The sequence below is a fragment of the Pseudoliparis swirei genome, chromosome 17, assembly GCF_029220125.1.
Source record: "Pseudoliparis swirei isolate HS2019 ecotype Mariana Trench chromosome 17, NWPU_hadal_v1, whole genome shotgun sequence".
Classification (NCBI taxonomy): Eukaryota; Metazoa; Chordata; class Actinopteri; order Perciformes; family Liparidae; genus Pseudoliparis; species Pseudoliparis swirei.
In genome coordinates, this window is record NC_079404.1 from 300757 (window position 1) to 314344 (window position 13588).

General features: G+C 48.6%; 1 protein-coding gene across 1 annotated transcript; it reads left to right on the plus strand.

Moving 5' to 3' along the window:
* Positions 1–231: 231 nt before the first annotated feature.
* gfod1 (glucose-fructose oxidoreductase domain containing 1) lies at positions 232–10838 on the plus strand. The gene is made up of 3 exons (XM_056436160.1): positions 232–1005; positions 8285–8478; positions 8688–10838. The coding sequence occupies exons 1-3, from the start codon at positions 753–755 to the stop codon at positions 9426–9428; spliced, it is 1188 nt and encodes a 395-aa protein (XP_056292135.1). The 5' UTR covers positions 232–752; the 3' UTR covers positions 9429–10838.
* The last annotated feature ends 2750 nt before the right edge of the window (positions 10839–13588 follow it).

Sequence of the window (13588 nt, forward strand, 5' to 3'; positions counted from 1 at the left end):
ATACTAATCATAATGATAATAACAGTGATAGTACAAATAATAATAATGATAATAATAATAAAGCCAATGTCGTTATCTCTTAATCTTAGAATAACTACTGCAACACCAACAATAGAAGAGTGCAGTCCAACATCCGGTGGAGCTGCACAAGGCTCGTGCACATTCACTTCGAGGGTCTGCGGATCAAAACAAGTGACATCATTCCAAAGTGACAGTGCTCTACGTTTGATGTTCCAGACACAAATATAGACTACAACACAGTATGCTCTTATTCTGGCACGGCACCAGGAGCGCTTCCGGTCACCGTCTCTGACTCCACTGCGCATGTCTGCGCTGCAGCCTGCTGGAGGATCCTCTGCAGCCGCCAGTCAGAGCACCTCTCCGGCTCTCCGGTGCTCCTCCTCGCGCCTCCTCACGCAGCGGATCGGACTACAGACCGGAAGTGCTGCTGCGCATCACCGCGGGGCGGGGCGCTGTCAGCGGGAGAGTCATCTCAACGCCGACGGCCGGTTCACCAGTGGGGATTATTCTCCGTAGGGTGGAAGGTGGACGTTGTGTGTGTGTGTGTAGGTGTGTGTGTAGGTGTGTGTGTGTGTGTGTGTATAACGACATTACACGCTGACGGCCGAGCGAGCGGCGCGCGCAGCTCAGCCGGTGATGGCTGCAGGTGGATGGCCCACCTGACGCTCCGCCGCGCGCCTCCCGTTCATCCGGAGCTCTGACGAAGTGGCACAGCCGAGCCGAGCCGAGCCATGCTTCCGGGGGTCGGGGTGTTCGGCACCAGCCTGACCGCCAGGGTCATCATCCCGCTGCTGAAGAACGAGGGCTTCGCGGTGACGGCGCTGTGGGGCCGCACGCCGGAGGAGGCGGAGGAGCTGGCGGCGGAGATGGACGTCCCGTTCTACACGAACCGGATCGACGACGTGCTGCTGCACCAGGACGTGGACCTGGTCTGCATCAACCTGCCGCCGCCGCTCACGCGCCAGATCGCGGTCAAGACGCTGGGTGAGTGATGCTGGGTGTGTGTGGGGGCTGGTGCTGGGCGGTGTGTGGGGGGCTGGTGCTGGGCGGTGTGTGTGGGGGCTGGTGCTGGGCGGTGTGTGTGTGTGTGGGGGGCTGGTGCTGGGCGGTGTGTGTGGGGGGGGGCTGGTGCTGGGCGGTGTGTGTGTGTGGGGGGCTGGCCTCTGAGCCGGTGGGGATGAGCAGCATCACATGAATCGGACCTCTTGGCGGACCTCTGTGAGGCTGCAGTGCCCTTGAGCAATGTAGGTTTATCATCCGCCCATGAGCACAGGCTCTAGAGACCTCCACCAACAGGAAGTGACCTCCACCAACAGGAAGTGGTGATGAGGCCTGATGGTCCTCCCAGGAGACGAACCACAACACTGAATGTTAGTGTTCGGTCCAACGGACCCCGGTCCTGTAACTGACCGACACAGAGAGAGGAGGGGGGGTGGGGGCACAGATAGAGGAGGGGGGGTGATGGGGGGCACATAGAGAGGAGGGGAGGGGATGGGGGGCACATAGAGAGGAGGGGAGGGGATGGGGGGCACATAGAGAGGAGGGGGGATGGGGGGCACAGAGAGAGGAGGGGGGGGATGGGGGGCACAGAGAGAGGTTGTTCTCATTTGAAGCAGTGCGTCTGATTCTGGAGCTGCTTTGTAAGAATGGAGGACCAGAACCCAGCTGGGCTGAGCCGGCAGGACACAAGGACCACAGGACCACTGTGCTGGATTATATGTATATATTATATATATAAATATTTAATATATGTATATTTATATGTATAATATATAATATATATTATATCTTTATATATATAATTTATATATAATATATATTTATATATATACGGCCATCAGAACCAACCAGAACCGATCAGAATGGATCACCACAACACGACTGCAGCTCATGTGATGTTTACATCAGGCTGCACGAGGGGCACCAAGGTCAAGATCCAAGGTCAGCATGTTGTTGGCTTTGCGGCCGCAGCATCTGTAGCATCATAGCAGCATCTGTAGCATCAGAGCAGCATATGTAGCATCATAGCAGCATATGTAGCATCAGAGCAGCATCTGTAGCATCATAGCAGCATCTGTAGCATCATAGCAGCATCTGTAGCATCAGAGCAGCATCTGTAGCATCATAGCAGCATCTGTAGAATCATAGCAGCATCTGTAGCATCAGAGCAGCATCTGTAGCATCATATCAGCATCTGTAGCATCATAGCAGCATCTGTAGCATCATAGCAGCATCTGTAGCATTAGAGCAGCATCTGTAGCATCAGAGCAGCATCTGTAGCATCATAGCAGCTTCTGTAGCATCATAGCAGCATCTGTAGCATCAGAGCAGCATCTGTAGCATCATAGCAGCATCTGTAGCATCATATGTAGCATCATAGCAACATATGTAGCATCAGAGCAGCATATGTAGCATCATAACAACATCTGTAGCATCATAGCAGCATCTGTAGCATCATAGCAGCATCTGTAGCATCAGGGCAGCATCTGTAGCATCATAGCAGCATATGTAGCATCAGAGCAGCATCTGTAGCATCAGGGCAGCATCTGTAGCATCATACCAGCATCTGTAGCATCATAGTAGCATCTGTAGCATCATAGCAGCATCTGTAGCATCAGGGCAGCATCTGTAGCATCATAGCAGCATCAGGGCAGCATCTGTAGCATCATAGCAGCATCTGTAGCATCATAGCAGCATCTGTAGCATCAGGGCAGCATCTGTAGCATCATACCAGCATCTGTAGCATCATAGCAGCATCTGTAGCATCAGGGCAGCATCTGTAGCATCAGGGCAGCATCTGTAGCATCATAGCAGCATCTGTAGCATCAGAGCAGCATCTGTAGCATCAGGGCAGCATCACATATACCATGTATACATCAGAGGAGTAGATATGAGGCAGAACTTCTATCTTAATCTAAATATCAGATCCTGTTCCACCCCTCTGGGTCCAGATCTCTGGGTCCAGACCTCTAGGTCCAGACCTCTGGGTCCAGACCTCTAGGTCCAGACCTCTGGGTCCGGACCTCTGGGTCCAGACCTCTAGGTCCAGACCTCTGGGTCCGGACCTCTGGGTCCAGACCTCTAGGTCCAGACCTCTGGGTCCAGACCTCTAGGTCCAGACCTCTAGGTCCAGACCTCTGGGTCCAGACCTCTGGGTCCAGACCTCTAGGTCCAGACCTCTGGGTCCAGACCTCTGGGTCCAGACCTCTAGGTCCAGACCTCTGGGTCCAGACCTCTAGGTCCAGACCTCTGGGTCCGGACCTCTGGGTCCAGACCTCTGGGTCCAGACCTCTGGGTCCAGACCTCTGGGTCCAGACCTCTAGGTCCAGACCTCTGGGTCCGGACCTCTAGGTCCAGACCTCTGGGTCCAGACCTCTGGGTCCGGACCTCTGGGTCCAGACCTCTGGGTCCAGACCTCTGGGTCCAGACCTTGGTCCAGAGAGTAGACGCATGGTGGTGATGCTGTGGAAGCACATGACCTGAAGTGACCCCTCCAGTGACCTCACGGTGCTGCGTCACTATGAGGCGCCAGCCGGGTGACGAGCAGAAACTACTTCCTGTTCCTTCAGGGTGTGCTGCCTCACTAAGTAGATAAGTGTGATGGAGGAATGTGAGCGCGGCTTCAGGGCGTCCAGCACGCTGTGCGGGTTCCTGTCTGAACTCGCCTCACAGGACTAAGGGACTACAGGGTTAAAGGACTACAGGACTAAGGGACTAAAGGACTACAGGACTAAAGGGTTAAAGGACTACAGGGTTAAAGGACTACAGGACTAAAGGACTACAGGGTTAAAGGACTACAGGACTACAGGGTTAAAGGACTACAGGGTTAAATGACTACAGGACTAAGGGACTAAAGGACTAAAGGGTTAAAGGACTACAGGGTTAAAGGACTACAGGACTAAAGGACTACAGGGTTACAGGACTACAGGACTAAAGGACTACAGGGTTAAAGGACTACAGGACTACAGGGTTAAAGGACTACAGGACTAAAGGACTACAGGACTACAGGGTTAAAGGACTACAGGGTTAAAGGACTACAGGACTAAAGGACTACAGGGTTAAAGGACTACAGGACTAAAGGACTACAGGGTTAAAGGACAACAGGACTAAACGGGTGAAGGACTACAGGACTACAGGGTAAAGGACTACAGGACTAAACGGGTGAAGGACTACAGGACTACAGGGTTAAAGGACTACAGGACTAAATGGGAAAAGGACTACAGGACTAAACGGGTAAAGGACTACAGGACTACAGGGTTAAAGGACAACAGGACTAAAGGACTACAGGGTTAAAGGACTACAGGACTACAGGGTTAAAGGACAACAGGACTAAAGGACTACAGGACTACAGGGTTAAAGGACTACAGGATTAAAGGACTACAGGACTACAGGGTTAAAGGACAACAGGACTACAGGATTAAAGGACTATAGGACTACAGGTTAAAGGACAACAGGACTACAGGGTTAAAGGACTACAGGGTTAAAGGACTACAGGACTACAGGGTTAAAGGACTACAGGACTACAGGGTTAAAGGACTACAGGACTAAACGGGTAAAGGACTACAGGACTACAGGGTTAAAGGACTACAGGGTTAAAGGACTACAGGACTACAGGGTTAAAGGACTACAGGACTAAACGGGTAAAGGACTACAGGACTACAGGGTTAAAGGACTACAGGGTTAAAGGACTACAGGACTAAACGGGTAAAGGACTACAGTACTACAGGGTTAAAGGACTACAGGACTACAGGGTTAAAGGACTACAGGACTAAACGGGTAAAGGACTACAGGACTCTCTAACGTGTTGTGAAGCTCTCATGACGTCCTCCATAACAAAGAGAGTCTCGTCATGAACCATCGTGACCCACATGGGTCCTTCAGGTTCTCCCAGACCTGGTTCTCCCAGAACCGGTTGGTCTGGTTGAGCCGCATCGCTCCTCCACCAGGATGTCTGCACCTCGTCTCACTGGACGGCATTCCTGAGGCACACACACACACACACACACACACACACACACACACACAGAGACACACACACACAGAGACACACAGACACACACACACACAGACAGACACACACACACACACAGACACACACACACAGACACACACACACACAGACACACACACACAGAGACACACACACACACACAGACACACACACACACAGAGACACACACAGACACACACACACACAGAGACACACACACAGAGACACACACAGACACACACACAGACACACAGACACACACACACACACACAGACACACACACACACACAGAGACACACACACACACACAGACACACACACACACACACACACACACACACACACACAGACACACACACACACACACACACACACACACAGACACACACACACACAGAGACACACACACACACACACAGACACACAGAGACACACACACACACACACACAGACACACACACAGAGACACACACACAGACACACACACACACGCACACACACACACGCACAGAGACACACACGCACACACATGTATGTATATATACATATATATATGTATATATGTATATATACATATATATGTATATATGTATATATGTACATGTATACATGTATGTGTATACATGTACATATACATATATATATATATATGTATATATATATACACTACCGTTCAAAAGTTTGGGATCACCCAGACAATTTCGTGTTTTCCATGAAAACTCACACTTTTATTTATCAAATGAGTTGCAAAATGTATAGAAAATATAGTCAAGACATTGACAAGGTTAGAAATAATGATTTGTAGTTGAAGTATTAATTTTTTTCTTCAAACTTTGCTTTCGTCAAAGAATGCTCCTTTTGCAGCAATGACAGCATTGCAGACCTTTGGCATTCTAGCTGTTAATTTGTTGAGGTAATCTGTTGAAATGTCACCCCACGCTTCCTGAAGCACCTCCACCAGTTGGATTGGCTTGATGGGCACTTCTTGAGGACCATACGGTCAAGCTGCTCCCACAACAGCTCAATGGTTGAGATCTGGTGATCATTACTCCATTACAGACAGCAAGCTGCCTGCTTCTTCCCTCAAGAGTTCTTCACAATGTGGAGGTGTGCTTTGGGTCATTGTCCTGTTGGAGGAGGACATTGGCTCCAATCAAGCGCTGCCCACAGGGTATGGCATGGCGTTGCAAATGGAGTGATAGCCTTCCTTATTTAAAATCCCTTTACCTGGTACCTCCCACTTTCCCAGCACCAAAGCAGCCCCAGACCATCACATGACCTCCACCATGCTTGACAGATGGTGTCAGGCACTCTTCCAGCATCTTTTCACCTGTTCTCGTCTCACAAATGTTCTTCTGTGTGATCCAAACACCTCAAACTTGGATTCATCTGTCCAGAACACCTTTTTCCAATCTTCCTCTGTCCAATGCCTGTGTTCTTTTGCCCATCCCAATCTTTTCTTTTATTGGCCAGTCTCAGATATGGCTTTTCTTTGCCACTCTGCCTAGAAGGCCAGCATCCCGGAGTCGCCTTCACTGTCGACGCTGACACTGGCGTTTTGGTACCGTTTAAGGAGGCTGCCAGTTAAGGACCTGTGAGGCGACTATTTCTCAAACTAGAGACTCTAATGTACTTGTCTTCTTGCTGAGTTGTGCACCGGGCCTCCCACTTCTCTCTCTGCTCTGGTTAGAGCCCGTTGGTGCTGTTCTCTGAAGGGAGTAGTACACACCGCTGGAGGACATTTTCAGTTTCTTTGCAATTTCTCGCATGGAATAGCCTTCATTTCTAAGAACAAGAATAGACTGGCGAGTTTCACATGAAAGTTCTTTTTTTCTGGCCATTTTGAGAGTTATCAAACCCACAAATGTGATGCTCCAGATAATCAACTAGCTCAAAGGAAGGCCAGTTGTATAGCTTATATCCCCAGCATAACTGTTTTCAGCTGTGCTAACATAATTGCACAAGGGTTTTATAATCAGACATTAGTCTTCTAAGGCGATTAGCAAACACAATGTACCATCAGAACACTGGAGTGATAGTTGATGTAAATGGGCCTCTATACACCTGGAGATATTTCATTAGAAACCAGACGTTTCCACCTAGAAGAGTCATTTACCACATTAACAATGTAGAGAGGGTATTTATGATTGATTTAATGTTATCTTCATTGAAAAAAACAATGTTTTTCTTTGAAAAATAAGGACATTTCACTTGCTCCTTCACTAGCTCCTTCAATTGCTCCTTCACTTGCTCCTTCACTTGTTCCTTCACTAGCTCCTTCACTAGCTCCTTCACTTGCTCCTTCACTAGCTCCTTCACTTGTTCCTTCACTAGCTCCTTCACTAGCTCCTTCACTTGCTCCTTCAGTAGTTCCTTCACTAGCTCCTTCACTTGTTCCTTCACTAGCTCCTTCACTAGCTCCTTCACTTGCTCCTTCACTAGCTCCTTCACTTGTTCCTTCACTAGCTCCTTCACTTGCTCCTTCACTAGTTCCTTCACTAGCTCCTTCACTAGCTCCTTCACTAGCTCCTTCACTCCTTCACTAGCTCCTTCACTAGCTCCTTCACTAGCTCCTTCACTAGCTCCTTCACTAGCTCCTTCACTAGCTCCTTCACTTGTTCCTTCACTAGCTCCTTCACTTGCTCCTTCACTTGTTCCTTCACTAGCTCCTTCACTAGCTCCTTCACTTGCTCCTTCACTAGCTCCTTCACTTGCTCCTTCACTTGTTCCTTCACTTGTTCCTTCACTTGCTCCTTCACTTGCTCCTTCACTTGTTCCTTCACTAGCTCCTTCACTAGCTCCTTCACTTGCTCCTTCACTAGCTCCTTCACTTGCTCCCTCGCTCACTGCAGCCTACATGAGACACATCATGAGACATGTCTTCACATCTCCCGGCATCAGAACAGATGGGGAAGTGTCTTAAGACATGCCTTCTCTCTACTGACCAGTAGGGGGCGACTCTTCTGGTCGTAATTAAATGTATAAATAAAGTACATCTATTTTTGTCATTCTTATTATATTCATCATTGACTCTGGAGGAAGTCGTGAGTCCGCTATTCTGGGAGTTCCACATGTTGCAGCTCTGCGTTGTTTTGTGAGGGAATGTTTTCCGAGAGGACACGATGGCCTCATCACTTCTCTCCTCTGCTCTTGTCTCCTACCTCCTCCTTCATCTCAATACTGACATAAAAACGATCAAAATTAACAATGAATGACGTCAGGAAAACCGAGAAGCTCAGAGGTCTCAATCCCAACTCGTTCTCTCTCAACAGGAATTGGAAAGAACGTCATCTGCGACCGGACAGCAACGCCTCTGGATGCCTTCCGGATGATGTCGGCGGCCCAGTATTACCCCAAGCTGCTGAGCATTATGGGAAATGTGTTACGCTTCTTGCCGGCCTTCGTCCGAATGAAGGAGCTGTTAGAGGAGGGGTACATCGGGGAGCTGCTGGTCTGCGAGGCGCAGGTATGCCTGAATGTATTCAGTGGCTTTCCTTTATTATAAAGACAACGATGTGAAACTCTCTGTGGAGGTTTGTGTCGGAGCAAGATGCTGACGTCTTGCTCAAAGTCACCATTGCAACGTGGCTAAGAGTTGACCTCACATATTTCTGTTGTCCTGATCGCATTGAAGTAAAAAAACAAACCTAATATGGTATCAAATCTTTCCTAAAGGTCCACAGCGGTAGTCTCCTGGGGAAGAAATACAACTGGAGCTGCGATGACCTGATGGGAGGCGGAGGTCTGCATTCGGTGGGCAGTTACATCATCGACTTGCTTACGTTTCTGACCGGTCAGCGCGCAGCAAAGGTCCACGGTTTCCTCAAGACCTTCGTCAAACAGACGGACCACATCCAGGGCATCCGGCAGATCACCAGCGACGACTTCTGCACCTTCCAGATGGAACTGGAGGGCGGCGCCTGCTGCACCGTCACGCTCAACTTCAACATGCCCGGGGATTTCCGTCAGGAGGTGATCGTCGTGGGGACGGTCGGGAGGTTAACGGTCACGGGGACCGACCTGTACGGACAGAAGAACTGCGCAGACGGAGAGAGCGGCGGCGGCCCTGAACTCCTGCTCAGAGACACCACGCCTCTTGAGAAGGCCTCCTTGCCGGAGAAGGCCTTCAGTGACATTCCGTCCCCGTACCTCACCGGAACGATCCGTATGATCCAGGCTGTGCGGCAGGCCTTCCAGGACCAGGACGACAGGCGGACGTGGGACGGGAGGCCCCTGACCATGGCCGCTACCTTTGAGGACTGTCTTTACGCTCTTTGCGTGGTGGATACCATCAAGAAATCCAACCAGTGTGGAGAGTGGCAGAACATTGTGGTGATGACGGAGGAACCGGAGATCAGCCCGGCCTACTTGATCAGCGAGGCCATGCGGCGGAGCCGGATGTCGCTCTACTGTTAGCGTCCGGCCGACGGGGCAACCCTTTGTTGGAACGTTATTCATTCAGCTTCCAGGTTCAGTTCTCAAGTTCCTCACCCGGTCCCTCTCTATGGCTACGAGACACGATGATGCTGAGAGTGCTGGTCTCCTGAAGCCTTTTCTTTTTTGCTTTTAAAAGAAGACTTGAATCTTTCTAAGGAGAAACACTTGTAATTCAAACTGTTCTCGAACGGAGCAGGGAGTGAAACTATTGACCATAAGGGTATGGCGCCTCTCCTTTCAATGAACTATGACCTCCTGACACTGGGCCGACCGAGGACAGCCATGAGCGCTCGTCCTCTCAGTAGAAGCTGTGCCGCCGTGGTGTTGCTGTCGTCTCAAGTATGTGCTAGTTTTACCAAGTGAATGTTTTAAGAAGAAACGTTGCCTGTATCTTCCTGCTCTGTATGCTTCCTGTGTGTGAAACCACAAAGAAAATAAATCAAGTTTGTCTGGTGGGTTTTTCAGAAGGTTTCCCTCTGGTTCACAAGGCCTCCGTCAGCAGGAACCACTGTTATACAGTATAAACATATGGAGTACAGACAGTGATGGATGGACTTACAACTCGTTACTACTAATAATAATTGAGTCTCTTCGAGCTCCAGTTCACCAAACAGGACCAGGACTCACCAGCCTTATCCTCAGAACCAGTGACCCGGGTCAGGAGAGTGAAGGTCCTCGGTGATGGAGGCTTCAGGTTCACATCACCCTGAGCCTACAGCTGAGTGGACGGAGGCCTGACCCACCAGCTCCTCCCACCAGGCCAACGCTGAGACGCTCTGCAGCTCAAGCTGTCGCCGAGCGCCGGCTCAGCAGGTGGGCTCCCCCGTTGTCCAACAGCACTTTAAAGGCTTATGGACTTAGGGACGATATTTATGAAATGAGGACGGCCTGAATTCATGTCAGGAGTTCAACTTGATGGAAGATCAAAGGTTACTGAGCCGACACCGGGAAGCAGGAAGAAGCCTCCTGCCTCATGATGAGTACACATCCTCCATGGGCAGTTCATGATGGGCTGTGATCGTCTGCTTTGGGCTGATGTCCTTTGTGTGTCCCCTCTGACACCTTGACAATGGTTTAGCCCACCGGTCCTACATCTCGTCTTCTGCAGAGGACAAATCAAACCAATAAGATTCAGACAAGGTTCATCATTGTTTCCACACGCGACTCCACATTATCCACTTCCTGCCCCCGTTATTAATGTTTATTAATCTCTGACGTCTCAGCAGGGAGGCGGGAGGCAGCGTCTCTGAGTGTTCACTGAGTGGTTCATCGAGACAGTAAAATATGACGAGTCAAACTTTGTGTTATTGTGCTTTGATTTATTTTAAATGTTGACTGATTTGTTCCGTTATATTTTGTTATTATTAAAAAGTGGTTCCATGTCAGCGATCATGTGCAGATGTCAGTTGATGCTGAGGTGAAGTCGTGTTGTCTCATGAGGGGATGTCCTGGAGCTGTGTGGAGGACATAGAAATGTAGAGACATACAACATAGAGATAGAGACAGAGACGTAGAAACATACAACATAGAGATAGAGACACGGAGACGGAGAAACATAATACAACATAGAGACGGAGACGGAGAAACATACAACATAGAGATAGAGACACGGAGACGGAGAAACATAATACAACATAGAGACGGAGACGGAGAAACATACAACATAGAGATAGAGACATAGAGACGTAGAAACATACAACATAGAGATAGAGACATAGAGACGTAGAAACATACAACATAGAGATAGAGACATAGAGACGGAGAAACATACAACATAGAGATAGAGACAGACGTAGTCATAGAAACATACAACATAGAGATAGAGACGTAGAAACATACAACGTAGAGATAGAGACGTAGAAACATACAACATAGAGATAGAGACATAGAAACATACAACATAGAGATAGAGACGTAGAAACATACAACGTAGAGATAGAGACATAGAGACGTAGAAACATACAACATAGAGACATAGACGTAGAAACATACAACATAGAGATAGAGACAGAGATGTAGAAACATACAACATAGAGATAGAGACATAGAGACGTAGAAACATACAACATAGACACGTAGAAACATACAACAGAGACATAGAGATGTAGAAACATACAACATAGAGATAGAGACAGAGACATAGAGACGTAGAGACGTAGAAACATACAACATAGAGATAGAGACGTAGAAACATACAACATAGAGATAGAGACAGAGACGTAGAAACATAGAGACATATAGATATATAGAGACAGAACATAGAGACAGACACATACAACCAGGGTTTTTCCTGGGTCAAAATGGGTCTTAGGTGCTCCCAAAAAAATAAATTCTGCACCGTCTGTTCGTGCACGTCGGGCTGTTGAGTGAGTGATCAGCAGCTGGCCGCTCGGTCCATTCGCGCACCTCACAGTTGCGTATTGATCAGACAAGAAGACACGCTTATCAACTCCAGTGTCCCCCCCCCCCTTCTCGGCTCGCGCGCGCCAGAGCTCCGATGCCGGCGCGCGCCTCGCTCAGCCGTGATGCGCGCACAGGTGAGCACACCTCAGTGTTAAAGTAACATTATGTAACAATTGTACCTTAAAATAACAGCTTGAAAAAAAATGGTGCCGCTACAATGACTTTTAATATGGCGATTTGCGGCTCCGCCATCGGGGGTCTGTGGGGAAATAACTCCGCCATGTAGGATTCTGGAGCCGCCCGCTCCGGGGCGGATGGACTCGACCTGCTTTCTGGCAGTGATTACGCAATGTCATATAGTGCCACTCCACGCTCGCAGCTCCAGCATAAGGGGAGCTTTTTTATGTAGCTTGTTGGTGTCAACAATATTGTATTCGATCACACGTACTCCACATTCAAACATTTAGAAAACAACGTATATAGGCTGAAAACGCGATCGGTATTTCATCTAAATGTTGTCATTCTTTTGGTTATGTTGTAACAATTCGCCCTTAGCAACTCAATCAAGGGGAAAAGGTACAATATGCTAAAAAGTGAATGGGCGGATCTGTGAGTTCTGGTGTTAACTCTCTCTGCTCAAATGGTCGTAAAAGAAAAACACAGTCGATATGCGGAAACCCAAATGTTATTATATGAAATCAAATTCAATGCATCTGAAGCCCCCAAAATGAACACATACACTACAAACAATCAAACGCACTCAAAACAAAGTATAATCTCCGGATCCCGACAGTCCCAAAGTCTTTGCAGTCCCCCAAAACAAAAGTAAATGACTGCACACGCACACACACCCCCACCCCCTCCCCCCAAAAGCCGGCAAACAGCTGACCGACCAGGCGGAAACGTGGCGAGGCGCCGCGTTCAATCCCCGCGCTCCTTCACCCTAGTCCGGTCGGTGCTGGGCCAGTTCAGTGTTCCTGCGCAGTCTTCGTTTAGTGATCCCGCCCGTTGGTATAAATCCACAATAGAAACAGTCGCCGGATTGCTTCTACCGGGCTGCATCTATCGTAACTGGGTATTTACGACACTGAAGTCAACATTAAATACCTCAAAAACTGAAGGGGGCGCTAAAAGGGAAAAACTACATAATGGGGCTTTAAATTAAGCTCAGGGCACCAACATGGCTAGCGGCACTAGTCCCGCCCCCCTGAAGCTGTACACCAAGGGGAAACACTGAATTCGATTACTATTGATCAAAACAGAACGAGGGTTCGGCTGTAGCCGACTTGAAACATACTATTGAGAACATATTCGCTGAATTGATGAACAGTATTTTTTTTTTTTTCCCCCATCGCAGACTTTTTTTTGCCTTAGGCACTCGGGATTTGTCATAGGCGTTCGGGAAAACGGCTTAGGCGCGCGCCCACATTTTCTCTATGCAGGAAAAACGCTGACAACATAGAGATAGAAACAGAGAGACAGAGAACATAGAGACATAAAACATGTAGACGTAGAACATCGAGAACATAGAGACAGAGAACATGGAGACAGAGAACATAGAGACGTAGAGACAGAAACATAGAGATATAGAGAACATAGATAGGTTCACCTCACATGAAAGAGGTTCAGAGTCAGAGAGATCACATGTTACATGGGGGACAGAGTAGAGCCAGAGATCACATGTTACATGGGGACAGACTAGAGTCAGAGATCACATGTTCCATGGGGACAGAGTA

Excerpts from the sequence above, each read along its gene's own strand:
- gfod1 (XM_056436160.1), top strand. The coding sequence starts at position 753 with ATGCTTCCGGGGGTCGGGGTGTTCGGCACCAGCCTGACCGCCAGGGTC. Across the intron at positions 1,006-8,284 it reads GATCGCGGTCAAGACGCTGG|GAATTGGAAAGAACGTCATC; the intron begins GTGAGTGATGCT and ends CTCTCTCAACAG. Across the intron at positions 8,479-8,687 it reads TGCTGGTCTGCGAGGCGCAG|GTCCACAGCGGTAGTCTCCT; the intron begins GTATGCCTGAAT and ends TCTTTCCTAAAG.